We start from the raw sequence: 13,432 nt of genomic DNA on the forward strand, positions 1-13,432 counted from the left end.
AGCTGCTAAAAACTTATTATAATTCAATTTACAATTTTTAAAGACATAAAAAGTTAAACAAATTTTAAAAAATTAAAATATTCAGTGACCTACTCCTGGTCGTTTCAAAATTTTTAAGTATTTTTATAAGCTAAATAAAATATTGAAATGTGTATTCTCAAAAAAAGTCCTTTTAAAAAGTCCTGGCAACCCTACCCTGGGAATGTCCGGCTATCGATAGATTGACAATCGCGCTGTTGCGTCGATTGACGGCCATAGCAGAGTCCAATCGCGAGCAGAGCGGAAAAGCTGCTTTGTGGCGGAAAAACAATAAGAAGTATAATCAAAAATAAACAAAGAGGGGAAGGAACAATAAGATATACAACATAGTAGTAACTAAAAGGAGCAGCACGCATACATACACAGCAAATTTAAGAATTTTTTTAGCTTTGCGGCAAATTCGCGGCGAAAAAACATAAGTATGCAGCAAAAATGTGAATAACTACTACCAAAAGGAAACGACAGCAACAACAAAGCAGCAGCATCATCACACACACACACTCTGTTGTTGTTATATAAGTGTGTGTGTGCGCGTGCGGGTGTGTGTGCGTGCGTAGTAGTAAAAATGTAGCAAAACAACAACTACGACTCGAAGAAAACCAACCGAAAATATGAGACAACGAATCTAAGAAAATTTTTGATACCACGATTTTTGTTAACAAAAAAAAAAGGAGACGAAACAAAGCAGCTGGCAAAGGCAGAGAGAGAAGCAATTTGCCCAAAGAAATATACCACAAAAAGAAACAAGAGCGAGCGAGCGAAAGAGAGGGCGGCCATCATCCACCAATACAAATGAACATGCTACACAGTTTCAGCGGCGGCAGCGCTGCCAGCGCCGCAGGCGACGCCAGCAGCGGTGAGTGAGAAACAGTTATTGTCTTTACACGGAGAGAAAATGAGTTTGATTTAGGGATAAGCTTAATACGCAGTGAAAAATGTCTTATTCGCATCCGTTTACGGTATTTATTTATGGTTTTTTCAGGGATTCAAAAATATAAATTTAAAAATTACTAGATACAAAATACTTGAATATCAATTAAATGCTGAGATTCTGTTTTTTTCTGTGCACATTTTGGCAACAACACAGTGGCAAATTCCAATTACATATCATGCATACACACAAATACATACAAATGCCGAAATGCCAGGACTTTTGTCAGTGTGTCTGTGTGCTTTGTTGTTGTTCTCAGCGTTGATGCGTAGAAGGTGCGAAAGTGAAATGATTTGGCGTCGTTTCTGCAAGAAAAGAAAGGAAAAAAGAAAGGAAAAAGAAAAGAAAAATATACGAGTACAGTGGGCACACATTCAAATGAATTTATAAAATTAATAATATTAAAATCAATTTTAAAAATTAATAATAAAGAAAGTTCATATTTTATTTGAATATATTTTCCAAAATAAGCTAAAATTAAACATATTTCATATGATCCAATTATTTAATCTTCCAAGATTAACTTCACTGTATATTGAAACTTTAGGCAAGCGAAACTTTTTGTAATTGCTTCAATGAACTCGATGGGGTGGTGATATAGGGAGTATCCAGAATATGGGTAAACTTTCGAAAAGACATACACATGTCGAACTTTTTGAATAATACTTTGCGATTGAGTTAACTTCGATATGCCATTGAAGTTTGTCGTGAGTTCCAATCGGAATTATTTTCTTTATTTATTAATAGCGCTCTCCGTTAAATCAAAATGTTGGCCATAAAGTCGAACGCTGTGCAGCTGTTTTTAATTGACTTATGTCCAATTAATGTCCCCCTTTGCATTGCCATCAAAGGAAAGCCTGCGTTTGTCATTTTCCCCCGGTAATTACTTTCTGCATTTTTTATATGCCATTATAAATTGCGGATATTGAGAAAATCTCCGGCGGTTTATTAATTAAACGGGCAAAAAGCAACAGCAGATTGCACTCAGGTTCAGGATCTCAGGTAAAGCTTCCCTAATTGGAATCGATTGAGTGACATTTCTACCAAGCCGCACTGCCATCATCAGCGACCATCAACCACTGCCAATTAAGTGGTATTACCCTGACCATGCGAAATGCAAAGTTCACGGCCAATAGGTCAAATTGGCATTAATCTGCTGTTTGTCTTCGCCTTCCTTTGCCTTTGCCCTTGCCATTATCCTTACCTTCTTGCCCAGCTAATTGGCCACATATAGCGTGTACATGTCGTATATATATCGTATATATATCGTATATAGGGCCGGACGGAACCGGTAATTGCATTACGTCGTTCGATGCGATTACGCTCGGTTAGTTCTAGCAGCCACGCCCCCTCTTACAGGCTGCCCTCTCATTTGAAAGTCATCAAATTGCCCGGCAATTAATGTAATCAGAGAAGCGCGCACAATGTCCGGGTTTCTTTTCTCACGTTTACCATTCAGTGCTGCTCAGAAAATCCCCTCCTCTTGCACACACACTGTTCAAAAATGCATTACCTAAGTCGATTATAATTGTTTGAGAAATATTGCACATTCGATGGGATATTAAGATAAAGCTGCAGGCATTCCCAAACGAATTATTAAGAGCTTCACATCATTTTCTAATTATCTAAATAGGTCTTTAAAAATCGATAAAGAGCTGAGTGCATTAATAATGTATTTTAGAAAATTACTTTTAGAAAATATTTTCTATATTCTATATTTCTATATTTAAACAATTTTTTTGAAAAGCCTTTGTTATAATATTTATAACATTATTAAAAAGTGAAAAATCAAAGCATACTTTTATGGGCTACGTAAGACAACCATGCGTATGAGTAATAATTTATCACGTATACGCACTGTTGCATAGGTTAAAAGTACTTTCAGCTTGTAAATATGAACAGATCTCTAAAAAATAATATTTATTGGTTGTATTGGTCTAAAATGTATCATTAATATTAAATATTTAGTTATAAATGAATGTTTATCATTTTAAAGTAATTTTTTTTGTACAATTGATTAGTTTTACTATTTGAATTGTCAAAGTCCCTAAGAAATCCCCTTGCAATCCCCTTATTAAATCCCCGTTTTAGTTGTTTGTTTTTTCCCCCTGTGCACACACACACATGCTGGCAAACGTGTGTGTTGCGTCTTTTGTTGGGTAACGGTAACAAACATATGTTTGAGCAATATGGCTGCCCTGGCATGGGATTTAATGATGTGTGCGTGTGTGTGTGTGTGAGGGACCCTCCCATGTCGTCGTTTTTGTTATTGTGTTACTGGCAAATTAAAGAGGAAGCACACGTATACTCACACACGCTCAATTGCCATCCCTCTCGAAAAATGGAGAACAGAGAGAGAGAGCGACAGTGAGAGGGAGTGAGAGCGAAAGCGAGGTATCGCCTTTCAGCGTCTCATTTGCCATCTCTCTCTGCCCTTCGTCCTGTCATCAGCTGTTTTATGTTGTTCAGGGTCAAGTGTGTGCGTGTGCCTGTCCATGTGCTTAAGCGTGTATTTGTATTCGTAGCGTCGCAGGTGTTGGCCTCTCCCTCTCTCTCTCCCTCTCTTGCGTCTCGCTCTGTTGTTGTAGGTTAGAATTCAAGGAAGTTTTTTAGCATCAAGTCAAGGTTACTACACACACACACAGCTGCGCCGTGCACTCTGCACCTACGCACACAGACGAACACAGACGCACACACACACGCGCACAGAGCCCTGTTTATCGCAATGTTTCACTCAAATTGCAGCGGGAATTGAAAATAAACAACTTAGTGCATGTGTCGATGTGCCCGAATGCACTTCGCATTTTCCTGCCGCCTTCTCGCGTTTTCCCAATGTGGTTTCTACAGGCAAAGTGCGGTATGTTGAATTGTTTCAAGATTTTTTTTTAAATTATAACTACAATTTTTATAAAATATTAGAACTATTTTTTTTAGGTGTGCATTCAATTTTGTATCTAAAATATTTATAATATATTTTTTAGTTAAAACACTTTTATGAGTAATCAAAAAGTGATACTTATTTTAACCAAATATTTTGACGGCTCGTTAAACAAAACAAAATGTTTTTAAAATAATCTAAATCCTATTTAAGATGTGCGACATATTTAATGTATCTACTGTTATATCTCATACTAAAAAATATTTTTTTTAAATTCATAAAATTTCAAGATTTTTTTTTTTAAATTGGAGGAACATTTTTATTTACTTTGGTAAAGTATAATTTCTGTGCGGGACTCGTTTTATTGTTTACTGAGGCTGCACAGTTGCCGCATTTCACTGTTTACAAAACTGTTGCAATTTCTTGAAAAGTTTCCCTTATCGATTTTGGTCCTGCTCGCCCCCCCAAGTTCCGGCTCTCAAGTCCTGGGTCCTGAGTCCTGAGTCCTGGGTCCTGGACATTGCCGGGCCATGTCACGTAGCGGCGTAAATCCTTTATTTCCATTCTAATTAGAAGCGCACCCAGCCCTTCGTCTTCCACTCCCTCCCTCCCTCTCTCTTTCCCTCTGCTTTTCCTTCTTGGGCTTCCCCACTTCGTGGTCGTTTTATCCTATTAGCATATTTGTATATGGAACAATGCCGGGACATTTACATACGTGCACAGTAAGTGCTAGAGTTCTGGATCTTAAAAAAGAAAGTCCAACAAAGTTTTAGATTTAAGATTTTTTAAATTTTTAAGGGGATTTTCATTGAGTAGGATTTTCATTATTTAACCTAAAAAGTATTTTAATTTGGATTATTTCAATAAAAATAATTTTATTTATTAATAAAATACCATTTTCTTTTCCAAAAAATATTGCAAATATATTATATTTAAATTTGGTAAATATCAAACGATATCTTGATGAAAAAACCCCATTTATTACGCATACGCACTGTGCTCGTCCATACATTTATGTACTAATAAATGTTGGTATATGGGGGCAGTGAAGCATAGGGACGATTTTGTGCACAGAAGCAAACGAAACAAAAATTGACAGCGATGACAAAATGATTGACGTCGGTCGGTGGACTCCGAAAGCAAACGCAATCCCAGACGAGTTGGGGACAGGACATTGGGTACTAATGCTAAGGACTCGGGATTGGAAAGGTTCTGTTCTGTTCGGTTCGGTTCGGTTCCAAGGGGTGGCCCTCCATGGCATGTGCAATCAATCAAAGCATATTTATCGGGGCTCCGTTACGAGTGCTCTCTGTGGGGAAATACAAAATGGGCGTGGAAGTGTCATGTCGGTCGTTAGGAGAGGTCCAGGGATTATCAATAACCGCACGAAGGCAAATAACTTCCAAGCCACTTCCAATTACGTGGACAAGATGGACTTTCTTGACTTGACTTTGTTTTATACTGGCGGAAAAAAAGAAAGTTTTATCCTGTTGTCCCAGAAGTTTCTACAAATTGTTGCTAGTGGAATTCCGTTCTTAATAATTTATAGGAAGACTATATTTGTTAGGAATTAATTGTAAACATTGAAAAAGATAGTTTTATATGCTTATAATATACTATTTCATTATCTCAAAATAAATCCATTAATTTCATATTAAATTTGGATTTATAGGGAGTAAAACCAGATATGATCTTGAGGTATCTAAACATTATCGTATGTTATAATAATTAGAGAAATATAAAAAATAAATAAATAGATAGATAGATATAAAAATAATGGTTTCTTGTCATTTATTATTCTAAATACTATTCTTAAATCTTCCTGAAATGATATATGGTTCTCCCAAGTTTTATTCTGTTGTCCCAGAAGTTTCTACAAAACACCAATAAACTTTATACGAAGAATACTTGTTATGAATAGATTTTAAATATTGAAAAAGAGAATTTTATATGTTTATATAGATATTTTTGATTCCTGAAATGATATATGGTTTTTCTCATTTTCCCACTTTCAGCGGAGACCGAACTGAAGGAGCGGCTGATAGCCAGCGTGAAGAAGGAGGTGAAGCAGCTGATGGAGGAGGCGGTGACCAAGAAGTACGTCCACGAGGAGAGCAGCTCGGTGACCTCGCTGTGCGGCGCAGTGGAGGCCTGTCTAAGTCACGGGCTGCGCCGTAGGGCTCTCGGGCTGTTCAAGACCTCCTCGACGACGGCGCTCATCCAGAAGATAGCCAAGATCTGCCCGGAGGCGGACTACGTCAGTCGGCGGCTCCTGGAACTGGAACTGGCCCAGGAATCGCATGCGGTGAGCGGCAAGCGCTCCTCCTCCAGCAGCGACAGCATCATCAAGCCGAAGCTCCTCAGCAAGGGCAGCGGGAGCAGCAACTCGGTGACCACCATCAACACGGTGGTCTCCAATGGCGCCTCCTCTGGAAGTGGCACTTCGATAGCCCCGCTGGGCAAGTACCTGTGGATACGACTGGCCCTGCACGAGAAGCGGCTGGCCAAGATCATCGAGCATTTGGTCAGCAATGCCAGCAGCTACTATGATCGCGAGGCGCTGGTCGCCGATCCGGACTACGGCTCCATCCTCAGCTCCCTGCTGGTGGGTCCCTGTGCCCTCGAGTTCACCCGGGCCAAGACTGCCGACCACTACTGGTCCGATCCCTGTGCCGATGAGCTGGTAAGTACCGAGAAGAAGATGGCATCTGCTCTTAACCGACAAAACAGGCAGTTTTCAAACCGAATATTTTTAATTATTTATTTAAATACATTTTAATTTTTCAAATTTTTATTTTTTTATTTATTGTTTATATAAAGCAAACTAAATTCACTTATGCAGAATTCAACTACAAATTTGCAATATATTTTGGTTTTTTTAATATTTCACAATTGTTTTTTATTCATTTAGTCTGTTAAATCTATAAAAAGTAATTAATTCTATTTAAATTTTCCCCCAAACAAAAAACACGCAATTTTTAAACCAAATATTTATAATTACTTATTTTAATAAAATACAATAAATAAATTTTTAATTTTTATATTTATTTGTTTATAAGTATAAACCAAACTAATATCCCTTATAAATAATTCAACTACAAATTTGCAATACATTTTTTGGTTTTTTAATATTTTACAACTTTTCTTTATTTATAGACTAATGTATAAAATCTGTTTAAAATAAGTAATTTTTAATTTTAGGTATGTATAAAAAAATCCTCTTAAAATCTTTGGACTTTCGTGTAGATTTTCATAGCAATAGATAAACAATTATAAAAAACCCCTTCTATTGGAAGCCCTTCTTCTAGAACCCCTGCTTTTGCCACCCCTTCTTCTAGCACCCCGTCTTCTAGTACTTCCTAGAAATCCCCCATTTTATATACCTTCCCGTTTATCCACCAGGTGCAGCGGCACAGAATCAGCTCGGGCAACCGGACGCCGCCCACCACCCACCGGCCCATCATCAACTTCAAGCGCAGCCTGCACACGAGCTCGGAGGACACGAGCAGCGGCTCCTTCAAGGCCTGCTCGCCGGCGAGCGTGGCCAAGGACTACGTGGAGTCGCTGCACCAGAACTCCCGCACCACGCTGCTCTACGGCAAGAACAACGTGCTGGTGCTGCCCAAGGACGTCTCGGAGCCGATGCCCGGCTATTTGAGCCTCCACCAGAGCATCCAGTCGCTGACGATCAAGTGGACGCCCAATCAGCTGATGAACGGCTACAACGACGGCGATGGCGGCGACAAGAGCTTCTACTGGAGCTACGCTTTGAATATCAACGTGGACGAAATCGTCTATGTGCACTGCCATCAGAATCGCGGCGGCGACACTGGCGGCACCATTATCCTAGTGGGCCAGGATGGCGTCCAGCGGCCTCCCATTCATTTCCCCGAGGGCGGACACCTGCAGGCGTTCCTGAGCTGCCTGGAAACGGGTCTCCTGCCGCACGGCATGCTGGATCCACCGCTGTGGTCGCAGCGCGGCATTGGGAAGCTGTTCCCCTGGCCGAAGAGCGTGAGGCGACACCTGCTGCCGTCGGTCAGCGAGGCAGGAGCTCCGGCAATGTCAGCCTCCGTCGACGAGACGCCCATCGACTATGTGTTCCGGGTGGTCAGCAAGTGCCAGCACGAGGAGTTCTGTGAGTTCAGAAGCCAGGATGATGGTGATTCTAGGGAATTAATTACACGATTTACTCTATATTTCAGTGGCCAGCCATCCCATTCTGGAGCTGGGACGCTCGAGTCCGCGGAGAAAGCATTTGGGCAGCTGCTCCACCACCGGCAGCAGCGACTGCTCCAGCAAGAGCCTCTCCATCGACCAGAGCAGCTGCGAGACGCCGCTCATCCAGGCCAGCCAGAGCACCAGCATCGAGCTGGTCTGCTCCACGATGCGCCGCCAGATCATCTCGCGGGCCTTCTACGGCTGGCTGGCCTACTGCCGCCACCTCTCCACGGTGCGCACCCACCTGTCCGGACTGGTCAACGCTCGCATCATGCCCGATCGTGAGTTCAAGTGCCGTCTTTAGTCCTGAGAATATCTATAATGTATAGGAAGAAAAATACCATAAATACGAAATAGCTTAATTGTGGGTCTCATTATATATTTATTTATTTAATTATTTATAACAAAACTAACTTAAAGTTACAACTATAAGCTAACTAAATTAATAGATCTAGCAGTGTCGAATTAGTTACATTTTAATTATATATTTATATTTTAATAGAACCCATATAGTATGTTCTTAGGAAAATACGTTTCATTATGAGATCTTCTTAAAGAAGAGGTAATGAAAATTCCTTGGGATCTTCTTATATGTAATATCTCAAGGATTCCAGACATTACAATTTGTTTTTTAATATTTGTTAAATAATTTAAAATCCATATAAAATTATAAAAGTTAGATTACATCTTTTATTTTATTTTTTAAAATATTTTTATGATTTTTTAAAGGATTTTCTAATACTAAAATGTAAAAAAAGTGAACATTTAATAATGGCAATTCAGTAAACTTTTTTTTTGTGAACTTCCTAAATGATTTAATTAAAAATATTTCAATATTGGTTAGTTCACTTATAATGCATAGGAATTAAACAAATTAATAGTAAATAAGGGATTTAGATTACCTCTTTTATATTTCTTATCCATTTCATATATTTTATATTTTAAAATTCAAACTAATACTATTTTTCCCCCCCAGTGCCCGAGGAGGAGGGGCCTCTGAGCCGCGAGAAGTGGCTGGAGATGCAGGAGGACGGCGTGGTCACCGGCGAAATGGAGCTCCACCGGCTGGTCTACTTCCGTGGCGTGGAGCCCGAGCTGCGCAAGGAGGTGTGGCCCTACCTGCTGGGCCACTACGCCTTCGGCTCCACGCCGGAGGAGCGGAGGAAGCAGGACGAGACCTGCAAGCACTACTACGAGACGACGATGAGCGAGTGGCTGGCGGTGGAGGCCATTGTGCGTCAGCGGGAGAAGGAGAAGACGGCGCTGGCCGTGGCCAAGTTGAGTGCCGAACAGGCCCGCTTGGCGGCCAATGCCACCGGCAGCTCCTCCTGCTCGAATTCCCACCAGAATCAAATCCTCACCAACGGCAGTCGGCAATTGGAATTGGAGCAGCAGAATGGCGGCGAGGAGGAACAGCTAATCCTGGACGAGGGCGAGAACGATGTGTTCGATGACAATGACTTTTCGGATATATCCGATCCGGGAGATCTGTTCGATGAGCCCGAATTGGGTCAGGAAGCTGAGGAGGAGCAGGAGCAGGAGCAGGAGCAAAATAATCCCGAGGAGGAAGAGGAGGAGGCAAAGCAAGAGGATCGCGAGATTCCCCGTCTCAGCGAGCAACTGGTGCTGGAGTTTCAGAACATGGAAGACAACCTGGAGCCACTGCGTCTGCAGGAGAACTGTTTCGCCGACTCCGAGAACGAAAACGATCTGGGTTTGGGTCTGGACGGCAGCGGGAACATCCTGATGCTGAGCATCAAGAGTTCCCCCTCGACGAGCAGCTACGAGACGGTGGGCAATGAGTTCGTGGACATGGTGGAGGCCAAGCTGGACGAGGAGGAGGAGGAGGCACCTCCAGGAGAGCTGAGCAAGTTCCACAGTGCCGACGACGTGCGGCTGGATAACCAGGAGCAGGAGCAGCCGGCCACAGCGGTAATCATCACAGAGGCAGCCTCGCTGGACGCCCTCGACGACGATCCCACCGAGGAGTTCACCTCGCGCAAGACCAGCCTGATGTCGCCCCTCAACGAGGACATCACGGTGGTGGCCTCCCTGGACGCCCTGCAGGAGCCCAAGTCCGCCTGCGTCTCGCCGGCCAGCTCCAATGGCGGCGTCTACAGCGTGGAACTCCTCGAGCAGTTTGGCCTGAATCTGCATCGGATCGAGAAGGATGTGCAGCGGTGCGACAGGAACTACTGGTACTTCGCCAACGAGAACCTGGACAAGCTGCGCAACGTGATCTCCACGTACGTGTGGGAGCACCTGGACGTGGGCTACATGCAGGGCATGTGCGACCTGGTGGCGCCCCTCCTGGTCATCTTCGACGACGAGTCGCTCAGCTACAGCTGCTTCTGCAAGCTTATGGAGCGCATGATCGAGAACTTCCCCAGCGGCGGGGCCATGGACATGCACTTTGCCAACATGAGGTGACAAAATATCTATAAATATTTATTATATTATTATTTTTATTAATTTGTGTGCTCGATAGATCCCTCATCCAAATCCTCGACTCGGAGATGTACGAACTGATGGACTCGAATGGCGACTACACGCACTTCTACTTCTGCTACCGGTGGTTCCTGCTCGACTTCAAGAGGGAGTTAATCTACGATGATGTATTCGCAGTTTGGGAGGTCATCTGGGCGGCGAAGCACGTGGCCTCGAGTCACTTTGTCCTGTTTTTGGCCCTGGCCCTGCTGGAAACCTATCGCGACATCATCCTCTCAAACAGCATGGACTTTACCGATGTCATCAAGTTCTTCAATGGTCAGTTTTTATAACACAAAGAAGAATCGACGTGTGCCCAATGTAAGATAATTGTACTAAAATCTTTGTTAATTATTTTTCCAGAAATGGCCGAACGCCACAATGCCCCTTCGATTCTACAGCTGTCCAGGAATCTGGTCCTCCAGCTGCAGACCATCATCGAGAACAAGTAGACATCAAGAGAAGAGCCATCCATCAGTCATCCATCGTCAGTTCCTGGAGACCTCAGTTCCCGATCAGTATTGAGCATACGATGTACTAAGTAGCTAGCACCTAGAGCATAGAACCGTAGAATCGGAGTTAGAAAGCGCTTGGGGATATATAACCGAAAGGCAGATAGCATATAGCATATACCCTATACCATATACCATATATATCCCGTATAACATATAACATACCTGCACCCTAGAGATTGCAATTAGCTGAGGTTTTTTGGGAGGAGGCTTCCCGTAATCCGCAATGGTTTTTTTTTTTGGAAACGGCTGGGAATCGCTTAAAGAAATTTAACAAAATTAAGAAAATTGTAGTGACCTGAAAAACAAAGAAAAAAAAAAGAAAACGAAGAGAGAAAATCAAGTGGAAATCGAACAACGTAAAAGATTAACTATTTATACTTATACAATATACATGCATATACCGATTATACTATATATACAGGCAGTTGCATATTTATACGTTTTGTATATTCGAGAGACCCGGGGGGTGGATCACGTACATATATGGATATTGTATTAGATATCGTCTATATATGGCAATGCTGTGCGGCTGCGACTGCGGCCAACTGTTGTTAATGTTATGTTATCGATTTGGCCAGTTATCACATATATATTATATACATATTGAAAGAATTTCGGGGGGAAGAGGCGTGGAAAGCTCTAAAATTCAGTAAAATTGTGGTTCAATTATAAGAACTTAAGAACTGTTTAAAGATTTCAAAAGATTACAACTTTAGGAGATTTAAAATCAGTTTTCAGGGAATTTCAAATCCATAGTGATATAATATCTCCGATTTCCGATAGGAAAGTACATTTTTAAAATATGAGAAGTTTTTCAAGGCCCAACCCTGAATCGAATTGCAATTGTTCGCTTGGTCTGCTTGTGTTTTCTCCCATTTTTCCTTTGTAGCTGCAAGCGTTGAGAAAACATTTTGTACTCGAGTTGCCCGACAGGTGGATCCTGGGGTTATATCTCTGTAGGTAAATCGAACAATTGCCGAGACACACACACACGAATCGAATCGAATCGAATCCCAATAAACCCACAAAAATACATATGTTACGAAATTATTGTTGACGGCTGCGAAACGTTGAGTTTGTTTGTATTAGCAGAATTAATATGCAACCCAATATATATATATGGATATATATATTACAAACTAATATTTATACAAATATTAACCCAAAGCATAGATATAGAGAAAAAACGGAATGTGTTAGCCGTGTATTGTTATAATCGAACCCGATTCGTTGCTATTCTCAGGCAAACTACATACATAGTTTCTATCCGGTTTTTCGTTGTTTTTTGGTAAGTGCAGGCGCACCAAAAATCCCTCCACTGGGCTTATATACAACTTATATTATATAGAACTATATAGAGCAAACACTTTGTGTGGAATCTAAGTTAATGCGAGCAGCACGCTTTTTGTGTATGGAAAAAAAAACGTCGAAAAGGAAAAACCAAAAAAATACTTAATGTGATTTCTTGTTGCTTCTTTGAATATTGATATTTTTGTAAGCGCTAAAAACGTATACATATATATATATATACACATAACGAAAGAGAAGGAGATGGCAGATGGCAACAGAAAGAGACGCCTAGCGCGGAGGAGAAAGAGAGGGGAGATATATTTTACACTTGGCTGGGGAAAACAAAATAGGCGGGGGATAGCGAAAGTCAGTCGAGTCCAACCAAAATTTTGGCCACACTTTTGATACACATATTCGACAGAAGATCAACTGATCCACCACGAGAAAAAATAAGAAAAACGAATTAAAAACCCGAAGAGCAAGGCAGGAACTCTCGCTATATTATATTGTATCGTAATCAAGCTAAGCTACCATATATATATATATATATACCTATATATATATGTATTTATACCCGTCTGTGTAGAGACGCCACCTATAGAGCCCCCGAGCATATAGAATATTACGTTACCCACGATTGTAACCACAACATATAGCATACGCATGAATATTACGAATATCCTATGTTTCAAGCGAAGGAAACCACATGAAAGCCCAAAAAACAAAGAACCGATCAATGTATAATTTACCGAAACAATGTCGATGAAAACAAAATAAAAGGAATTATGTAAAATGTTTACAAGAAAGCAATTGGCATATTTTTTTAGGTTTTAAGGTTTATATTTTGATTAAATTTATTTTAACAGTATGATTGAAATGTGGAGAAAAGTCTTGGGATATTTACTGCAAGTACAAGCCATTATAAAGGTGTCTAAAAGTATGCAGTAAAAAAATAACGACGCATTTAAAAGTGAATTTCATAGGACTTTTTAATTTTAAACAACAGCGTGGCATACTTATAAGTAGATATAAAAAACTTAATCATCATAACGTAAATATAAAATAATATAA

General features: G+C 40.9%; 1 protein-coding gene across 3 annotated transcripts; it reads left to right on the forward strand.

Annotated features, from left to right (window-relative positions):
* Positions 1-277: 277 nt before the first annotated feature.
* LOC108068085 (small G protein signaling modulator 2) lies at positions 278-13,279 on the forward strand. 3 transcript variants are annotated; one of them, XM_070218971.1, is made up of 8 exons: positions 281-316; positions 711-895; positions 5,864-6,531; positions 7,251-7,986; positions 8,054-8,350; positions 9,046-10,495; positions 10,558-10,835; positions 10,920-13,279. In XM_070218971.1, exons 2-8 carry the CDS (start codon positions 832-834, stop codon positions 11,006-11,008), a joined length of 3,582 nt encoding a protein of 1,193 aa, XP_070075072.1. In that variant the 5' UTR covers positions 281-316; positions 711-831; the 3' UTR covers positions 11,009-13,279. The 3 variants fall into 3 exon arrangements, with proteins under 3 accessions (XP_017012976.2, XP_070075072.1, XP_070075073.1); XM_017157487.3 differs by having other exon boundaries at positions 278-895; XM_070218972.1 differs by lacking the exons at positions 281-316; positions 711-895; positions 5,864-6,531; positions 7,251-7,986; positions 8,054-8,350 and adding an exon at positions 8,918-8,949 and having other exon boundaries at positions 10,920-13,278.
* Positions 13,280-13,432: the final 153 nt, after the last annotated feature.

The sequence above is a fragment of the Drosophila takahashii genome, chromosome X (assembly GCF_030179915.1).
Source record: "Drosophila takahashii strain IR98-3 E-12201 chromosome X, DtakHiC1v2, whole genome shotgun sequence".
In the NCBI taxonomy this organism is placed as follows: Eukaryota; Metazoa; Arthropoda; class Insecta; order Diptera; family Drosophilidae; genus Drosophila; species Drosophila takahashii.